Below are 19332 nucleotides of genomic sequence, written 5' to 3'. Positions count from 1 at the left end.
CCTATTCCACTCTTTATTACCATATTGAACCTTTCCTACTCCTAGTCAATTATATATAAATGGAGAAAAAAGTAGAGAAAAATGAGATAGTAATACTACCAATGTAAGAGAGGAAATTTAATTCTGTAAACATATAGAAAAGAAAAAGGATTAAGGTCTTGCCATGCCACCAACATTTGGGAAAATATTAATGCAGAATACATTTAAAAAAGACCAAGGTCACAAACTAATACTGAAGAAAGTGTTCAAAATAACTGAAAAAAAGTTGAACATTTCACAAACCAATGCAGGCTTAGTTCCCTTTGAAATTGGCTCAAAATATTCTTCAAAATATTCTGTTCACGACGTTTTCTTTTTCTTGCTTTGTCACTATTTTCCCTTTGTATTAAACGTAAAAAAAAGTCTAAATGCTTTAGAGCTATCTAATAGAAATTGGACGTTCCATATAAATTTCATGTCATTTGATTTTGATTTTTGTTCACTCATATATCCTGGTACGCACTGTTTCAAATTTGAATCAAAACTAAAAGTCAGTGGATTCTTCTTATTCTTAACTTTTCTCCATAGCAATCTGTGGATGCCGTGACACAATGGCAGTACAAGTTATAGAGGAAAATGATTTTTATATTATACCTGATAATAAGTGTGTCACACGAATTAGCTAACCGTCTATACAAAGATGATTGGATTCAAGTACACAATGAAAAAGGCCTTTAGTGACTATAATTTATGTTCGGAATATAATTCATCGCCAACTTAATTAACATCTAAGATATTTCAAGAATCTATAATATTCAAAGAGTTGTAGAGAATAGAGAGAAACACTTAATAACTCTAGAGTGATTCTAGAAAAAATAGCTAGAAACATTGTCGAAGAGAGTAATAAATATCCTCCACTAAATTCTTTTTCATTTCCACTTATAAATAGAGAGGTTGAGTTGTAGGTGTGCTAAAGTAAGAAGTGTGTGCTCAAATAAAAAGTGTTGCCAAAGCTAACAATAAGTGACTACTGGTCAAGTGAAAAATTATAACAGAGAGCACCGGAAAAAAATTTCTCCAGGTGCAAAATATTTTGAGTGTAAGAATTATAAATTGAAGCGGGTTTAATTTGCAATAGTAAAATTCAAGTTATGGATAAACAATTGTGTCCAACAAATATTCAACAATTTGCTCGTTACTTCTCGGAGAACAATAGGAAATCCTTTTTCTGGTTTTAAGGAATTTATTTTTAAAAATATTTTGAAAAAACATAAGCAGAAAATATTTCCCTCCCTAACAAAAACACCGGCAAGATATTCCAGCTTTCAGTAGAGCCAATCTGGCCGTTTGCTTAACTTGCTCACGGTTTCTTATTTATATAATACATAAACATGTCATTAACTTGGCCTTATTTGGTATTTATGCCCTCCAATTTTTGGTGTGAACAACTAGACACTTCAGCTATCATCAAGTTGAAGAAATAGACACACATGTCCTACTTGATGTTACATGGCAATTCGCATCTTACGTGGTGTATTATGTCACGTAGGACACATGTATCTACTTATGCAACTTTATATAAATTTAAGTATTTAATTGTACACAAGGGCGGAGCTATGGTGTCTCCAAGGTGTCCAACTGGACACTCTTTATCGAAAAATTACACTATATATAGATAAAGTCTTAATTTATATTGATATATATAGTATTTTGGACACCCTTAAAAACATATAAAATTTGTAGCGCAGTAGCTTAATTGCTCACAAAACAACATGGTGCCTAGGTTCAACTCCTGGCTTTTGCATTTCTTTTTCTTTTTTAATTATTGTGACTTACTTGGAATTAATAAGTAGATAAACAATGCATAGCTTTAACTAGGTACTTTTTTGTGATTTCCTTGTTTGTACTTTAAATTGAGCTTTAATTTCATTTGAAAAATATATTAATTAAAAATAGTATAAAATATCATTAAATCATCGATATTTTAAATATTTATTATCTAAAGTTTGGACATTGTTCATCAAATTTTTGGCTACGCCAATGATTGTACACAGCCAAAATTAAAAAATATAAATACTAATTAAAATCAAGTTAAAGAACATGTTAATGTATTATGTCTTTCTCAATTCTTCACAATCATCATACAGTCAAAGTTCCATTGTCTAAGTGCTCTTTAATTAAGTCCCTTTCAGGACGGCCAGAGGGGCGGCTAGTGTTTAATATTCGAGCCACCATAATTCAAATTTTGTATAAATTCTTTGTATATATGTTAATAAATTTATTAAATATTTATAAATATTCATTGTACATCTAATTATTATTTTATAATAATTTGAAATCATTATACGCTAAGTTGCTCGGTGTGATTATCTCATACAGTAGTTTGTGCTTTTCCCAGTCATCTTATTGAAAATAGACAAATTACAACGTCGAATTGTTTTACAAAAGCGTAAATATGAACCGAAGAAATTTCTGTGTCAATTGATTTATATATCAAAATAATCAATCAAACAAATTGACTAAAAGTAGAGAAAGAGACAAGATAGCTAGGCAGCTAAGAATTTCAAGTAGCAATTAATAATTGTAAAATTGATATACATGTGATTATACAGTGGAAACTTATAGATCACGACGACCATGACAATAATAATAATTCATAGAATTATTGACAAGTCATAAATGGACGAAATATTCATATGTAAAAGTGAGAGGGCAACAACTTGGTTACTTGTCGACAAAATAATTTGTACTATTAATGTTCCTTTATTCTCGTGACTATGAATCAACACTAGTATAGTCTCCTCACATAATTGATCTTTGTACAACTTCGAAATTCACTGCCCTGAGCTAATGGCTATCATAATATCAATTATTTTTATCCTCCAAATATTTTTGCTAAATTGTCTAGTCCTTGCTAGTCCAATTCGAGGCCAAAGTAGAGAAGCTTTGGAGATAATCATCGGCGGAGGTGGTGGTAATTCTCCATCACCATCTCCACCGGATAATCAAGATTGTCCACCTCCCCCTCCTCCACCAGAACCTCCTTGCCCTCCGCCACCATCGCCACCATTGCTCCTCTTTGAAAGTAAACGTGTAGAGATTGCCTATCATGTCATCCAAAAGTTTAAGGCCAAAATCACACATGACCCTTTTGGTATTAAAAACACATGGGTTGGCTCTGATGTTTGTAACAAGTACAAAGGTTTTCGTTGTGCGAAGGTTCCTGACTTAAAGGTTCAAGCACTAGCTGCTGTGGAGTTCAACCAGTACAACTTTGATGGCCCTGACCTTACTCTTGATGGCTTTCTTGATGAATTACCAGACATAACAATCTTCCATGCAAATTCCAACAAGTTTAAAGGCACAATCCCCAAGAAAATCTCGACTCTTCGTTACCTCTATGAGCTAGACCTTAGCAACAACAATTATAATGGTGAATTCCCATATAATGTTCTTGGTGCCAAGAACTTGTATTTCTTGGACCTTAGGTTCAATACATTTTCCGGGTTGGTTCCCCCTCAAGTTTTCTTGCTAAATCTTGATGTTCTGTTCATTAACAACAACAATTTAATGCAGAAACTTCCTGATAACTTGGGATCAACTCCAGTTCTTTACTTAACTTTAGCCAACAACAAATTTACTGGTCCAATTCCTCGTAGCATTGGTCAAACTTGTAAAACATTGCTCGGTGTTCTGTTCTTGAACAACCAGCTCACTGGATGCTTGCCGTATGAAATTGGTCTTTTAAATAAGGCCACAGTTTTTGATGCGAGTAAAAATCAGTTAACAGGGAAAATACCTCATTCATTTGGATGCTTGGCTAAGATGCAAATACTGAACTTGGCACAAAATCAATTTTATGGACCTGTGCCTGAACTGGTGTGCAAGCTATCCAATTTGCAGAATTTGTCGTTGACATACAATTACTTCACTGAAATTGGGCCAGAATGCAAGAAACTAATTCAGAAAAAGGTTCTTGATGTGAGGATGAACTGCATTCCAGGATTGCCGATGCAAAGATCAGCAGGGGAATGTGCTGCATTTTTCTGTAAGCCTAGATCATGTCCTGATGAAAAGTCATTGGGATTGGTTCCATGTAGCATTGGCAAATTTGAGCAGAATCAACAGAACGCAAATGAGGTGGTAGCGGCAGCTCATGCGCCAAGAACTTACAGTGCTTTGAAACCGCATTCCTTGTAAATGCCCTTGTTTTTCCATGTTTGCATATTGAACTATAGCAGAAGTAAATGTAAATTTGCCAAGTTTCCTTATCTTTATTGATGCATACATATTTTGTTGGAATAATAATGAAATAATTACATATGGTTCGTTTTAAAATGTTTTTTGATGTGATGATCCCACTATTCAACGGAATTAGAGATGGTAGGTTCTTTAGCACAATTGCACAATGATAACAATTATTGACAAAATAAATTTTGATCAATTTTGTTAGTGACAATGAATTTTTTTTTTATCTTAATAGAATGCGATTTGGATTAGATTTCATGCAAACATCATTATGCAATTATCGAAAGAAGAATGCATCAAAGGAGTCAATTAAAGATCACAATTGATATGCATTTGTAGTAGTGTCAAATGGACAGGTTGAACTGAAATTTAAAAAGGTTAAATTGGGTGAGTTATTTGAAGCAGAGAAAGACTGAATAGCACAATAATAACAATTATTGACAAATTAAATTTTGATCAATTTTATTAGTGACCTAACTCAAAGTCATGTTTCAGAATGAATGGCTAGTAAAAGCTGGCATTTGATAAAGCCGTCATCCTCTTCAACAAATCAATAATTCAGAAAATCAATTCTGAAAAAGACTAACATGTTGTGAAATATACTAGTTTGACAACAAAGAGAGAAAAATAGTAACAGAAAAATTAATGAAGAGAGACAGAGAGGAAAATCATGTGTATGTATCTGTGTTCTATCTTTTCTTCTATCTTTCGTATATTATTTCATTGTCAACATTGGCAATTTATAGCCAAAGTGAGAGATGAATTGTAGTGGCAATTGTATCGACCACTATAATTGTTGCTCATACAAAAGGATTCCACTATTATAAAGTGGACATCCATTATTATAACCTAACACTCCCCCTTAATGTCCATGTGAAATATGTCTCGTTAAAACCTTACTTGAAAAAACCCAGTGGAAAAAAACCTAATGAAGAAAAAAGAATACACAGATCTGGTAATACGCCTTGATTGCTGCCTCATTAAAAACCTTACCAGGAAAACCCAGTGGGACAAAACCTTGGTTAAGGAAAAAAGAGTGCGCGTATTTTACTCCCCCTGATGAAAGCTTCATTTGATATTTTGGAGACGGCGCATTCCAACTTTATATCTTAATTTCTCAAAACTTGATGTTGGTAATGCCTTTGTGAATAAATCTGCAAGATTATCACTTGAACGAACTTGTTGTACATCAATATCACCATTCTTCTGAAGATCATGTGTGAAGAATAATTTTGGTGAAATATATTTCATTCTGTCTCCTTTTATGAAGCCACCTTTCAATTGAGCTATGCACGCGGCATTGTCTTCGAATATAATTGTGGGTACTTTGACATCACTTCCCAGTCCACATCTTTCTTTGATGAACTGTATCATCGATCTCAACCACACACACTCTCTACTTGCTTCGTGAATTGCTATTATTTCAGCATGATTTGAAGAAGTAGCAACAATAGACTGCTTTGTAGATCGCCATGATATAGCAGTTCCTCCGTGTGTAAATAGATAGCCTGTCTGAGATCGAGCTTTATGTGGGTCTGATAAATAACCTGCATCTGCATAACCAATAAGGTCTGTGCAACCTTTGTTAGTATAAAACAAACCCATATCAATAGTATCCTTCAAGTATCGCAAAACATGTTTGATACCGTTCCAATGCCTTTGCGTTGGGGAAGAACTATACCTTGCTAGCAAATTAACAGAAAATATTATATCAGGCCTAGTTGCGTTAGCAAGATACATAAGTGCACCAATAACACTGAGATATGGTACTTCAGGACCAAGAATTTCTTCATCCTCTCTTAGAGGTCGAAACTGATCTTTTTCCACTTCAAGTGATCGAACAACCATTGGAGTACTTAATGGATGTGCTTTGTCCATATAAAATCTTTTTAAGATTTTCTCAGTGTAGGCAGATTGATGGACAAAAACTCCGTCTGCTAAATGTTCAATTTGCAGACCTAGATAAAGTTTTGTCTTTCCAAGGTCTTTCATTTCAAATTCTTTCTTTAGATATTCAATTGCCTTTTGGACCTCTTTAGGGGTTCCAATGAGATTTATGTCATCAACATAAACAGCGAGTATAACAAACTCTGATTCCGTTTTCTTAATAAAAATACATGGACAAATAACATCATTAATATAGCCTTCATTTATTAAGTACTCACTTAGGCGATTATACCACATGCGCCCTGATTGTTTCAGACCATATAATGATCTTTGCAGTTTTATTGAGTATACTTCCCGAGACTTTTTACATGCTTCAGGCAATTTTAATCCTTCTGAAATTTTCATGTAAATTTCATTATCAAGTGAACCATAAAGGTAAGCTGTAACCACATCCATTAGGTGTATTTCAAGATTTTTATGTACACCTAAACTGATGAGATATCGAAATGTTATTCCATCCATAACAGGTGAATATGTTTCTTTGTAGTTGACTCCGGGTCTTTGAGAGAATTCTTGTGCAACAAGGCGTGCCTTATATCTTACAATTTCATTTTTCTCATTTCGTTTTCTAACAAAAACCCATTTATAGCCAACTAGTTTTACACCTTTAGGGGTTTGGACTACAGGTCCAAAAACCTCACGTTTAGCAAGTGAGTCTAATTCTGATTGAATTGCCTTTTGCCATTCTAGCCAATCACATCTACGTCGACATTCTTCGACGGATTTAGGCTCAAGACTTTCACTATCTTGCATGAGGTTAAGTGCAACATTATATGCAAAAACATTATCAACCACGATTTTAGATCGATCTAAATTTATCTCATCACCAAAAGAATTTATTGAAATTTCTTCATTCACTTGAGTGTCGGGTTCACTGATTTCTTCAGAAATATCAGGATTACTCAAATCTTGACCTTCTTCAGGAGGTTCTTTTGTAGTATCATCTTTATTATTTCTCATGCTTCTCTTTCTAGGATTTTTGTCCTTTGAACCCAACGGTCTACCACGCTTCTGGCGTGTTTGGGATTCAGAAGCTATGATACTTGTAGATAGTCCTTTTGGGACATCAATCCGGATAGGTACATTCACTGCAGGGATATGTGACTTAGTTATCCGTTTCAAATTAGTAAATGCATCTGGCATTTGATTTGCTATTTTTTGCAAGTGGATGATCTTCTGGACATCCTGTTCACATGTGCGGGTACGTGGATCAAAATGTGATAGTGATGAAACTTTCCACGCAATTTGTTTTCTTTTTTGGGTTCCTTTTTCTCTCCCCCTAATGGCGGGAAAATTGTTTCATCAAACCGATAATTTGTAAATCGAGCAGTAAATAAGTCTCTAGTCAACGGTTCAATGTATCGAATTATGGAGGGTGAGTCAAACCCAACATATATGCCCAACCTTCGTTGAGGGTCCATTTTTGTACGTTGTGGTGGTGCTACAGGCACGTATACTGCACAACCAAAAATTCTTAGATGGGCTATATTTGGCTCATGTCCAAATACTAATTGTGAAGGAGAATATTTATTATAATGTGTCGGTCTAAGACGTACAAATGCTGCTGCATGTAAGATAGCATGACCCCAAACAGTAATTGGCAATTTTGTTTTCATTAGTAGAGGTCTTGCTATTAATTGTAGGCACTTTATAAATGACTCTGCAAGGCCATTTTGAGTATGAACATGAGCAACAAGATGTTCAATTTTTATCCCAATTGATAAGCAATAATCATTAAATGCTTGGGATGTAAATTCTCCAGCATTATCAAGGCGAATGACCTTAATTGGATAATCTGGGAATTGTGCTCTCAATCTTATTATTTGTGCTAACAACTTCTCAAACGCCAGGTTGCGAGATGATAACAGGCACACATGAGACCATCTAGATGATGCATCTATTAGGACCATAAAATATCGAAATAATCCACTATGTGGATGAATAAGTCCGCATATATCTCCATGTATATGCTCTAAATAACTAGGAGATTCGATGCCAACCTTTAGGGTCGATGGTCTGGCAATTAATTTGCCTTGATAACAAGCAGCACATAAAAATTCATTATTTATAAGAATCTTCTAGTTCTTTAACGGATGTCCAGTTGAATTTTAAAGAATTCGTCTCATCATTATTGATTTAGGATGACCTATTCGATCATGCCATAGCACAAATATATTTGGATCGGTAAACTTCTGGTTTACGATCATATGTGCTTCAATTGCACTAATTTTTGCATAATATAAGCCAGATAATAGAGTTGGTAATTTTTCCAAAATATATTTCTGGCCTGAGACACTCTTGGTTATACCAAGATATTCAATATTCATTTCATTTAGTGTCTCAACATGATATCCATTTCTGGGAATATCTTTAAAACTTAACAAGTTTCTTGGGGATTTAGAAAAAAATAGTGCATCTTCTATAACAATTTTTGTCCCCTTAGGCAGAATTATAGTAGCTCTTCCGGAGCCTTCTATCATTTTTGAATTACTAGAAATTGTAGTAACATTAGCTTTTCTTTTAAGTAAATTGGAAAAATATTTCTCGTCTTTAAAAATAGCATGAGTTGTTCCACTATCAATTATACAAATATCCTCTTGATTTATCATTGATCCAAACAAGATTTGAGGCATTTCCATATTTTCGCTTTTTGTTACCTTGAAAAATTAGCCGGAGTCTCGTACTGATAACGTGTTGTGAAATATACTAGTTTGACAACAAAAGGAGAAAAATAGTAACAGAAAAATTAATGAAGAGAGACAGAGAGGAAAATCGTGTGTATGTATCTGTGTTCTATCTTTTCTTCTATCTTTCGTATATTATTTCATTGCCAACATTGGCAATTTATAGCCAAAGTGAGAGATGAATTGTAGTGGCAATTGTATCGACCACTATAATTGTTGCTCATACAAAAGGATTCCACTATTATAAAGTGGACATCCATTATTATAACCTAACATAACAAGACTTGTTGATTTGAATTTGGTCCTTGGAAGCCTACTATTGACAGCATTTTCAATTCAAAATTGACTCATAATGATATAATTGAGTATTTCAGAATTTGCATCTCTAATATTATATATATCGAAAAATATAGATGGCACGAAAAAATTTGTCACAAATTGGCACGAAATGTCAACTGACAGTTATGTCTTTTTGGCTCCAAAACCATTAATCTTTTCCTCCAAAATCAATACGATGTTAACTTTTTCTATTTTTTTGACATTATTACCAACTTCACAGATCTCTCTCTAAATTTGTCCTTGTTTTTTGTTGGGCTATTTGTAAATTCAAGTAATACAATTTCATCAAAGTGGATTATAGTAATGGCAATAGTGAAATAAATCAAATATTGAATGTTGTTTTGGGTTAGCTAAAAGTGATAGTTTGATGTGCATGGATAACGAACAACATGAAGCTTCAGTCGGTGGCTATGGAGATGGCCTTGATGTTTTTTTGAGAGTTCGGATGATAATCTTCAAAACTTGCTTCGTGAAGAGTTGAATATGTCTAATCAGACGGAGCAAGAATCATATGTAAGTGTTTGGGACGAAGAAGAATCTGACTTTGAGGATATATGCTCTGAAGAAGATGAAGAAAATCCAAGAAATGATGATAGTATTTTCGAGTAACAATATATTGATGGCCTTGTTGAAGGTATGATTTTTTGTAGTGTTGAAGCTCTTTTGTCAGTTTACAAAGAACATATTTGTCTGACTAGTTTTGGTGTTGTTAAGAAGAGCACAAACAAAGGAGGTTGTGAATATTTAGGTATGTGTGCTTTACTTGTGATAAGAGTAGAAAATCAACACCTAGGACAACAACTAAAAGGGTTGATTATAAATCAAGAGTTAACTGCCTAGTCGAATGTGATGGTTCATGTCGGGTTGCAAAAGTTGTGACAGAGTATAAGCACCAATTGGAACCTTATTTATCATGTTTTTTTATCTGCCACAGGATGATGATAGGTTGGACAATAAAGAGAAGCCTTGAAAATCATGACATTGCAAGACTAAGACCTTCAAAGAGCATAAGATTGTTGGAAGTCGAAGTCGGTGGTCCTGATAGAATGGGGTGCACTCCCAAACACTGTCGAAATTATATTGTTCAACAATGAAGGATGAGGACATTGTCCATTGATGTCGAAACAATACAAAAATTCTTCTTCGATATGCAGCTGAAGGATGTTGAATTTTTTACATTATCGATACAGATAATAGTGCAAGACTTCGCAATGTAGTATGAGTTCACACACATTGCAAGTATGTGTATCGCGAGTTTGATGATGTTGTTTTTTTTTATACAACTTACTTTGTAAATCAATGACGCATGCCATTTGCTTCGTTCATGTATGTGAATAAGCACAAACATTCAATTCGTTTGGGCTGTGCTTTGATCACAAGCGAGGATATCAAGACAAACAAGTTTGTGTTCTCGCCTTGGCTCACAAAAATGGGTAATGCACCTCCAACAGCTATCCTCACAGATCAATGTGAGAGTATTAAGATAGAGGTGTTGTCAGACACAATACATAAGTATTGTATTTGACACATTATGACAAATCTACCTGCAAGGCTAAAGGGTATGTCAGATTACAGGTTTTCCAAGTCGGCAATCAATAATTTTCAACATCATTACCATAAATGAATTCGAGGAAAAATAGAGTTCATTCATCCAAATGTATGAGGTTGAAGGAAGAATGTGGTTCCATAATCTACATTCTGAAAGGAAAAACTAGGTTCTCATATTTCTCAAGCACTATTTTTGGGCTGGCATAATGCCCATCCAAAAATGTGAGTCAATGCATGCATTTTTTGATAGCTATGTAACTGGACAAAGCTCTGTAAATTAGTTTGTTGAGCAAAATGAGATAGCCTTGCGATACAAATACGAGAAGGAACTACATGCAAAAGCTTACTCAAGAAAGACGCATTCACCACCCTTTAGTGGATTTGATTAGGAGATGCATGTTCAAACACATTACACCTGAAATGTTTATGATATCTTCCTCAACGAGCATTTGCAGAGGTTGGACCACAGCAAAATAGAAAGACATGCTGATTTTATTATTGTGGAGGAAGTTGAGAAGTACATTGTAATAGATCATTCACTCAAGAGTGATTTGCATGGCAATCATTTTTCTTACACTATGGAGTATCGACAAGAAAATCAATATCTCGAATGCAGTTGCAAGAATTTGAAAGCAAAGGTATTATTTTCTGCCATATATTGAGGACCATTTCTCTCAACTGAATTATCAATTTTCACGATAGATATATTTTGCATCGGAGGAGACGAGATGTATTTCGGCCTCACTTGTGCAATTTGTTTTCAGGAGGCTATCTAACAATGACAGATAAGTACAAGAAGTATAATTTCTTGAAGAAATGGTTTGATAGGAACTGTGATTTTATGTTGGACAACAATGCTAAATATGTGGACTTCAAAAATATTTTGAAAGGTCATTTCAACGCATACTCTGATTGAAATGACGACATGGCTGTCCCAAGCATTGGTGATCCAGAATCGAATGATAATGTTACATTCATTAGAAATCCAAGAGAAGTGCACTCGTGTGGAAGGCCATAGATGAATAGATTTAGATATGGTCAAGATAACATATTTAGGAAAGGTGGTGGTCAATGGAATACATCTTATTATGATGCATCCCAAAAGGGTGGGATTAGTCAAGATCGGCAGGGTGGTAGGAGACGTGTTGGATATTGAAGGGCTGGTAGAGGCAGTAGAGGTGGTAGAAATGATGTAGAAAATTTTGAGATAGCAAGTAATACTATATTTGAGTAGTTAAATCATGCTCATTTGTGTTATATATTGATTTGATTTTGATCAAGAATGATTAGTATTTTAAAGATAAATGTATTATACCATGGTCCAAAAATTAATTGAAGCAAACTGATATAATTAGTATGTCGCTTCAATAGTTTTTCTGGATGTAGGGGGCGAATGTTGCTACACATAAGTAATATGTGGAACATATGAGTGTTATGTTGAAATGTATGAGATGTATGTTGCAACATTACTATCATCTATTGTAACTTTGATTCTTATGATGCAACATATGACTGTTATGTGGCAACATATGAGATACTACAATAATAAATAAATGGTCATGACCAGTCACCAAAAAGGAATAGTTCACCTAGTAATAACTTATGTTGTGAATTACAACGAAGACAAGGAGTAAAGCTTGTTCTTATTATTTGTAAGACAAGTAAGAATTGTAAACAAATTCGTTATAATAATCTTTTGTTATTTTAATATTATTAATATCAATAGATAAACTTATTGAAAATAAAATGATAGTTAATCTCATAGTATCAACTAATATATGCACTATGGTATATGATGTGTTTAGTTAAATCATGGACACATGGCTTTGAGCTGGCAAGTCCCAACAAAAAATTATTTTGATTTAAAAACCATTTCAAAATCTCAAACTTAAATCATAAAAAATAGTGTTCTTCCTAAGTAAGTTCTCACTAAGCTCTTCTTCTCCAACTTTTTTTTTCCTTAGCCGAGAATGTTTTGTTTCCCCAAACTCTAGTCGTATCCTTGTTCTCCTGTGGGTGATCAATGTTGTTAACCCTCCATGCAAAGATATTTTGCTATGACAATGTAATTGAGAGATGGAGTCCTGTATTCCTGCTCTGAAGAATTAGGTAAGCTTCCCTTCTTCTTTTAGTTATTATTTTCCAGTACTGAATTTCTTTTTTCCTCAATTGAAGCAGAAGTGGAGAGAAGTAAGTTGCTCATGCCTCACTGAATCTTTGTAGATCTCTTTTCTAGATGCATGCTCAAGACTTCATATCTGACTCCTTTGCTGACTTTTTTGGTGGTGACAATATCTTTGTTGGGATAGACATAGCTTATGCTACTCTTCGATGGATGTATGCACAAAGTATCAACATATGAGAGACTACAATAATAAATAAGCACTAATGATCAGACATAAAAAAGAAACAGATCACCAATTAGTTTTTTCTTATAACATATATTGTTGATTAGCATCGGTGATTTTCGACAATATGATTTTTTAGTAAGAAGTGTTGTGAATTTGTTTGGTGACTTGACCAAGGTAAATGCAATTTCATTAAGAACTAGAATAAAAAAACATACATACCCATCATGAAGTAAATAAAATGACATCAAAATAACTTACAACATCACTGCAACGTGCACTGCATTACGAACGACACTGTTGCACAAACCTACAACAACAGTGATCTTTGGCAATTCTTCTTAATGGAGTTGTTGTCTTCCAAAATATTGTGCACTGCATTAACAGAGGAATTTTTCAGTCTATCAACCTCATATTTGAAGTCAATGTTAGGATACTTCTTCACGATTTTTTGAAAGGCATCGAATGTTTTGCTCAAGGGTAAGGTGTTGTCCAAGAGAACCATCTTAGTCCAATTCTTACCTTTTCACTAAATGAGCTTATCAAAAGCTCGAGCATTTCCTCCTCCAGCAACTCACATGCATCCCTTTCTAGTAAAAGAGCTTCTCTACAACTCCGGAGAGGCTGTGAGTTAGCGAGGAGTTGTTTTTCCTGGACGTGAGGTCGACATTTTTTGAGAGAAGAGAGAGGAATGGATTGTAAAATGTGGTTCTTCGGAATGTTAGTGAGGAGAAGTTGGAATCAAAATTTATAGACAAAATTATAAAAATACTGGTTGTATATTATATATATATATTATTATTATTATTATTATTATTATTTTTTTGATAATTTAGATACTTATTTGTTAGATACAGAGGAGAAGTGTATTAATTCTAACTCAGTAAAATGTATGACATTACATAAAGTAAATTTAATTAATTTCAGCCGATATAAATGGAACTAGATTATATTTTGTTTGGTTGAATTTTTACTACACTAATTGTTCATTATTACACCTACCGACCCTACCTTTCCTAGAAGATATTGAAAAGACCTATAAGGATTTGTTTCCTTCTTTCCAAAATTATTTATTTATTTATTATGTTGCAATATAATTCTAACTCAAAGTTAATTATTTGAAGTATGTAAAATAAAATAATTTTGTTTTCCTCATTTAAATTTTGATTAACGTTAATTATTTAATTTATTATAATCAATGTTAATGACCCAATATTTACTTTACAAAATTAATTGTTATGACAAATATTTTGAGAAAAATTATGAAGCAAGAAATATGTATATGACTAATGAGCCAAAAGAGCCAAATTAGCCCAAAATATCCATATACGCAAGTATACCGAAAGATAAACTGTGAGATAATTGTCAAATAGTTGATGTTGATTTTGTGAGATTATGGTCCAAGGCGGTGAGGGAAGAGAAATATTGACTTTTCTTTTCTTAATTCTTGTGGTCGTAATTTTTTTGGTAATTAACCTTAATTTTCTATTTTCCCCTTCATTTACATTTCTAATTTGATGAGTTCAACATATTTTTGTTAATTTGAATTATTTATTTATTTTTAATATTAATTACACGATATTTACTTTACAAAATAAATTGTTATGACAAATTTGTTGGAAAAAAAATAATGAAGTAAGAAAGAAGATGTATACAAGTAAAAGAGCCAAAATTGGGCCAAATTATCTATACACGCAACATATATATTTTGGGAAGATAAATTGTGAATAAATCTCAAGTATTTGATGTTGATTTTCTTTGGTTATGGGCTCGAGGCGGCTTGGGAAGAGAAATATTGACTTTATCTTTTCTTAATTCTTCTGGTCGTAATTTTTTTTAATTTTTAATTTTTTCTTCATTTACATTTCTATGATTAGTTGAAAAAACTTTTGTTGATTTGAATTTTAATTTAATTGGAAATTTGTGATATTAGTGTGGCTGAGATTAACAAAATAAAATTCAAAAACTTTAAGAAAATAAATTAAAATGTCCAATAATAAAAGATTAAAAATAACAAATACATAACTGAAATTAAAAATAAAACATACACCATAAGATAGGAAAAAAACTAAAAAACATCATTAGCATCGGCAACAACATCATCACCAGCTGCAACGTCATTCGCATGGCCACGGGCACTACTACCGACACCCTCACCACCACGGGCACCACCACTGACACCGTCCTGTTCAGTGGAGTTCTTAAACTGGTTAACCAAAATAATAAAATGATTATTCAACATCATCATTTCACGCTTAAGTGAATGGATGGTATAATTTAGGTCCTTCGCTCCAGTCTTTAGAAGTTCAATCTGCCAGACGATAATGAACCGTCTTCTACGAACATAGTGATTTTTGTTAGATGGGGAAGACATGGTATTAATTTCTTAGATGTAGATAATATTGCTGGGAAAGAGCATTTGAGAGGCTGAGGGGTCGAATTTGAAGTGTTATTTTTGGGTTGTATTCAACTTTCTTTCTTTTTGAAAGCTGAAGTTTTCAATCTAAATAACAAATAGATATTGTATTGAATAGACCTATACAAATTTGTTTCCCTTCTTTTAATGTAGCGTTATTAATGTTAGGTGATGGCCACAATTCCCTACCCCACTACCAAACATGTGTTGTGGGAACCCGAAGTCACTGTTCACTTCCATTTGCCCTCCCCCCGTTTTGTATTGTTATTTTCTTTCTGTATCTACTCAAATAAGTCGAAAAGAACGTTGAGGATTGTAAGATCACAGAATCATAATTTATGTTTGTTTTAAGTATGTGAATAAAAATAAATTCAATAAGACGAAAAATGTAATACAAAACATCATTAATTCATAATAAATGGTGGTAAAAAATATTAAAAACAGTAGTACATTTTTTAAATTAAAAGGAAAAATAAAAATAAAATAGAAAAAATAAAAATAAAAACTACTTCAATAAGAATCTACACCGCTAACACTAGCCAAACCATTGTCTTTGGTATAAGAGCTAACCTCATGAAGTAAGGTAAGAAAAAAATGATGTAGGACACATAGTTCATGCTTTATATCTACAACAGTATCTGTTGCGTCCAAATACACACGCAAGTATACGCGGTCTCAAAAGTAATATAGTGACCTTTTTTAAGAGCCGGATATTGAACCCACAGTAAAGTTTAATTAGGCGCTGGTTTGCTTTTCAATGAATTAAATTATTCATTTGTGATTGCAAAGAGTTGAGTTCATTTATATCTAAAATGATTATACTAAAAATGATACCAACTTGTCACGACCCAATTTCGTAGGTCATGATGGCACCTACTATAACCCTCTAGTAGGTAAACCAACCTGTTAACCCGGAACTTCAAGTAATGTGTTTGAAGGCAAAAACTAGATAAGAGCATTGAAATATAAAAGTAAACAGAATGAATAAGCGGAAGTAAACCAAAACATGTTTTAAACAACTAAAGATCCCTCCCAGAACCTGGAAGTCACAAGTACAGAGCTGCTACAAAATAAAATACGAGTACAAGTCCCGAAAGTGGACCAAAAAGATATAAAACAACTGGCTAGTCTCAGAAGGCAAAAGATGGGCCATCCATGCTGAAGGAGACAAGAATGATCTAAAAACGCCAAGTACTCACCCTAGTCTCCGAAGTTGACTGCAACAGGCTCGATTTATCCACGGCGATAGCTGGTGCTCGGTCCTGCATCACGAAAGTAGATGCAGAGTGTAGTATAAGTACCAAGACAACAGGTACCCAGTAGGCATCATAGGCCGACTGAGCAGAAAAGGTAAAAACAATATGAAAAAGAAGAATAGCCTAAATAGGAGTCAACATAAGCATCAAAAGGGAAAAAAAATACTACCTATGAAAACTACAGCTAACTATACCTAACTGGGCCCCCCATAAGCCCAACCGGGACACTCGTGCGCAAGTTAAATAAAAACTCGGACGAACCCCCATAAGCCCGCCGAGTACACAGAATAGCTACAACTACCAAGGCTAGGAACCAAGAATCTGCGATGTTAGGAGCCGAAGTATTATATCATTTCCAAACCCAGAATCTCTAAGAGTCAATCGATCTAGTGGTGACTTAGGGGTCGAGGCTGGGACTGGGACCCAGAGGCTCACCCGAATGTTCAAAGTGGTCAAGGCCAGTACTGGGTACCCGGATGCTTGCCATAATATATAAGTACGGTCGAGGCCGGGACTGGGTACCCGGATGCTCGCCGTAACACATCGATATGATCGAGGCCAGGACTGGATACCAAGATGCTCGTCATACTACCAAGTCGACGGAGGCCGGGGCTGGGTATCCGGATGCTCCTCGATAATTCAGAATGGAGGCCGGGACTGGGTACCCGGATACTCTCAGATATTTTATCTTATGGTGCCGAATATTCTCCTTTCCAACTAAACAATAATAGTACCGAGAATCTCCTTTCCAATGAGTCAACCAATATGCCGCCAAAACTAAAACCGGAGCCAAAGTCAACGATCACGAAATCTAGTGTTGCCGACGCCTCACAAAGGTCACGATTATATCGAGTTATGGATGATGGTATTTTTAAGAGCAAGAGTAACGCCTAGCTAAGGCCAAACTACTAGGCACTAGCCCGCTACACCATTCTACAAGGATCTAAGTCTACCGGAGCGACGCCGGGACATCTAAAGCAAGTTTACATCCTATACTAAGGCCAACATACCTCACTGTATCAATAACATGCTCATTCAACTCTACTTATAAAACTTAACAAATAACGACAAGATACACATGCTTCTAAATATCCGAAAACCCGATAATAAGCCTAAAGCATGATTTCTAACGCCTAAGATATACAATCAAACTACCCAACCCAAATTCCAACTATTTCAACATGCTTTCACACATTTCGGCTCAATCTAAAGAAAGGTAAACCGTAGCCTACCTGTAGGCTAAACACGCGAGCTTCAAATCACTGTGCTGGAGCTTTTCCCTTTCGAACGACCTCGGAACGCTGCCAAACTGTCAAAAATAGAACCACAACGTCGATACGGTCGTTTAGACACTAATTTCATAATTTTTGGAAATGGACTAATTTTTGGGTCGAAAACGGGAATTATGGGACCCACATACGAAATTCCGGATTTGACCCCCAAAACAGGTTCTAAACGTCACCCCAAGCTCAAAAATCAGATTTATAATACAATTCGGGGTGGGAAATTATGCAAGACGATCAAACAACCAAAACTCATAAATTCGGGCTAAAGGACCAAAAATGGCAGCATCGAAATCAGTAGATTCTGGAAATACAAGACTCTTTCAACCCAAACAAATTGCACTATGATGATCCTTGCGAAAAACCCCACAATCTAGCCTCAAGAATCACTCAAAACGAAGTTATATTGACCAAGATACACTCTTTCAAAATTCAATAAAATTTCATTCCGAAAATCACTAAATCTGCAGCTAAAAATCAATTTATTACCTCGAACGACGTGCCAAAAACAGATTCTGAAACTTCCACGATGTTCTCCTTAAATTTCCACGCAAGATAGCCTCTGGAATCACCCAAATCGGATTTATATTGGTCATGAAATAACTTGTCAAAGTTCTTCAAAAATCCATTCCGAAAATGGATACTGCTGCAAATAAAATCACGATTTTTACCTGAATCGAATGCTCCAAATCAGTTTTCAATTTCTCCAATGCATTCTCCACGAAAACCCTCACAATTTTGCCTTTTGAATCACCCAATTTGGAGCTCTAGAACTCAAGAAATGAGGGTTCAAAGTTGAGGAGAAAATCTGAAAATGTTTCTGCACTGTTGCTGCAGATTTTCTGGTTTAGCCACAATTTAAAGTCTCCGAACGAACCTTCGGAATTCGTTCGGAATCAGATAAAAATAAACCAAATATGCTACCCCACTAAATTTGACATTCCGGACTCAATGGCGCATTCAGAATTTCCATACGAGATCATTTTAATAAAAAGTGGGCCCCACACCCAAAAGTCATTTTCCACAACGGGTCTCGATATTAGCTCGGGAGCCTCGGGAAGCGAACGAAAGGTCGTTCCTGACCAAAATTGACATTCCAGAACTAACCGCACTGTCAGAATTTTTATTCGAGCGCATTTTCCAAGAATGTTGACCAAAGTCAACTATAGGCTAAGTTTCAAAGTCAAAAGCGCCAAATAGCCCCAAACTCTTATCAATTGACTCGATAGTCATTCCAACAGTGCTACTAGCCTAATTTGGTCATTCCGGAGCTGATGGAACCAT

At 34.7% G+C, this 19332-nt stretch overlaps 1 protein-coding gene and 1 long non-coding RNA gene across 2 annotated transcripts; one reads left to right on the top strand and one right to left on the bottom strand.

Moving 5' to 3' along the window:
- Positions 1–2706: 2706 nt before the first annotated feature.
- On the top strand, positions 2707–4302 carry LOC129876283 (uncharacterized protein At4g06744-like). The gene has a single exon (XM_055951668.1). The coding sequence runs from the start codon at positions 2830–2832 to the stop codon at positions 4177–4179; it is 1350 nt and encodes a 449-aa protein (XP_055807643.1). The 5' UTR covers positions 2707–2829; the 3' UTR covers positions 4180–4302.
- A 12201-nt stretch (positions 4303–16503) lies between these two features.
- LOC129877428 (uncharacterized) lies at positions 16504–18613 on the bottom strand. Its single transcript, XR_008763542.1, has 3 exons — positions 18538–18613; positions 17998–18074; positions 16504–16771 (listed from the first exon to the last, which is right to left on the bottom strand). It is a non-coding gene; the product is annotated as an uncharacterized LOC129877428 (long non-coding RNA).
- Between the last annotated feature and the right edge of the window lie 719 nt (positions 18614–19332).

Source organism: Solanum dulcamara, chromosome 12, assembly GCF_947179165.1.
Source record: "Solanum dulcamara chromosome 12, daSolDulc1.2, whole genome shotgun sequence".
NCBI lineage: Eukaryota > Viridiplantae > Streptophyta > Magnoliopsida > Solanales > Solanaceae > Solanum > Solanum dulcamara.
Note: the sequence above shows the minus strand (reverse complement) of the source record. Positions and strands in the feature narration are given on the sequence as shown.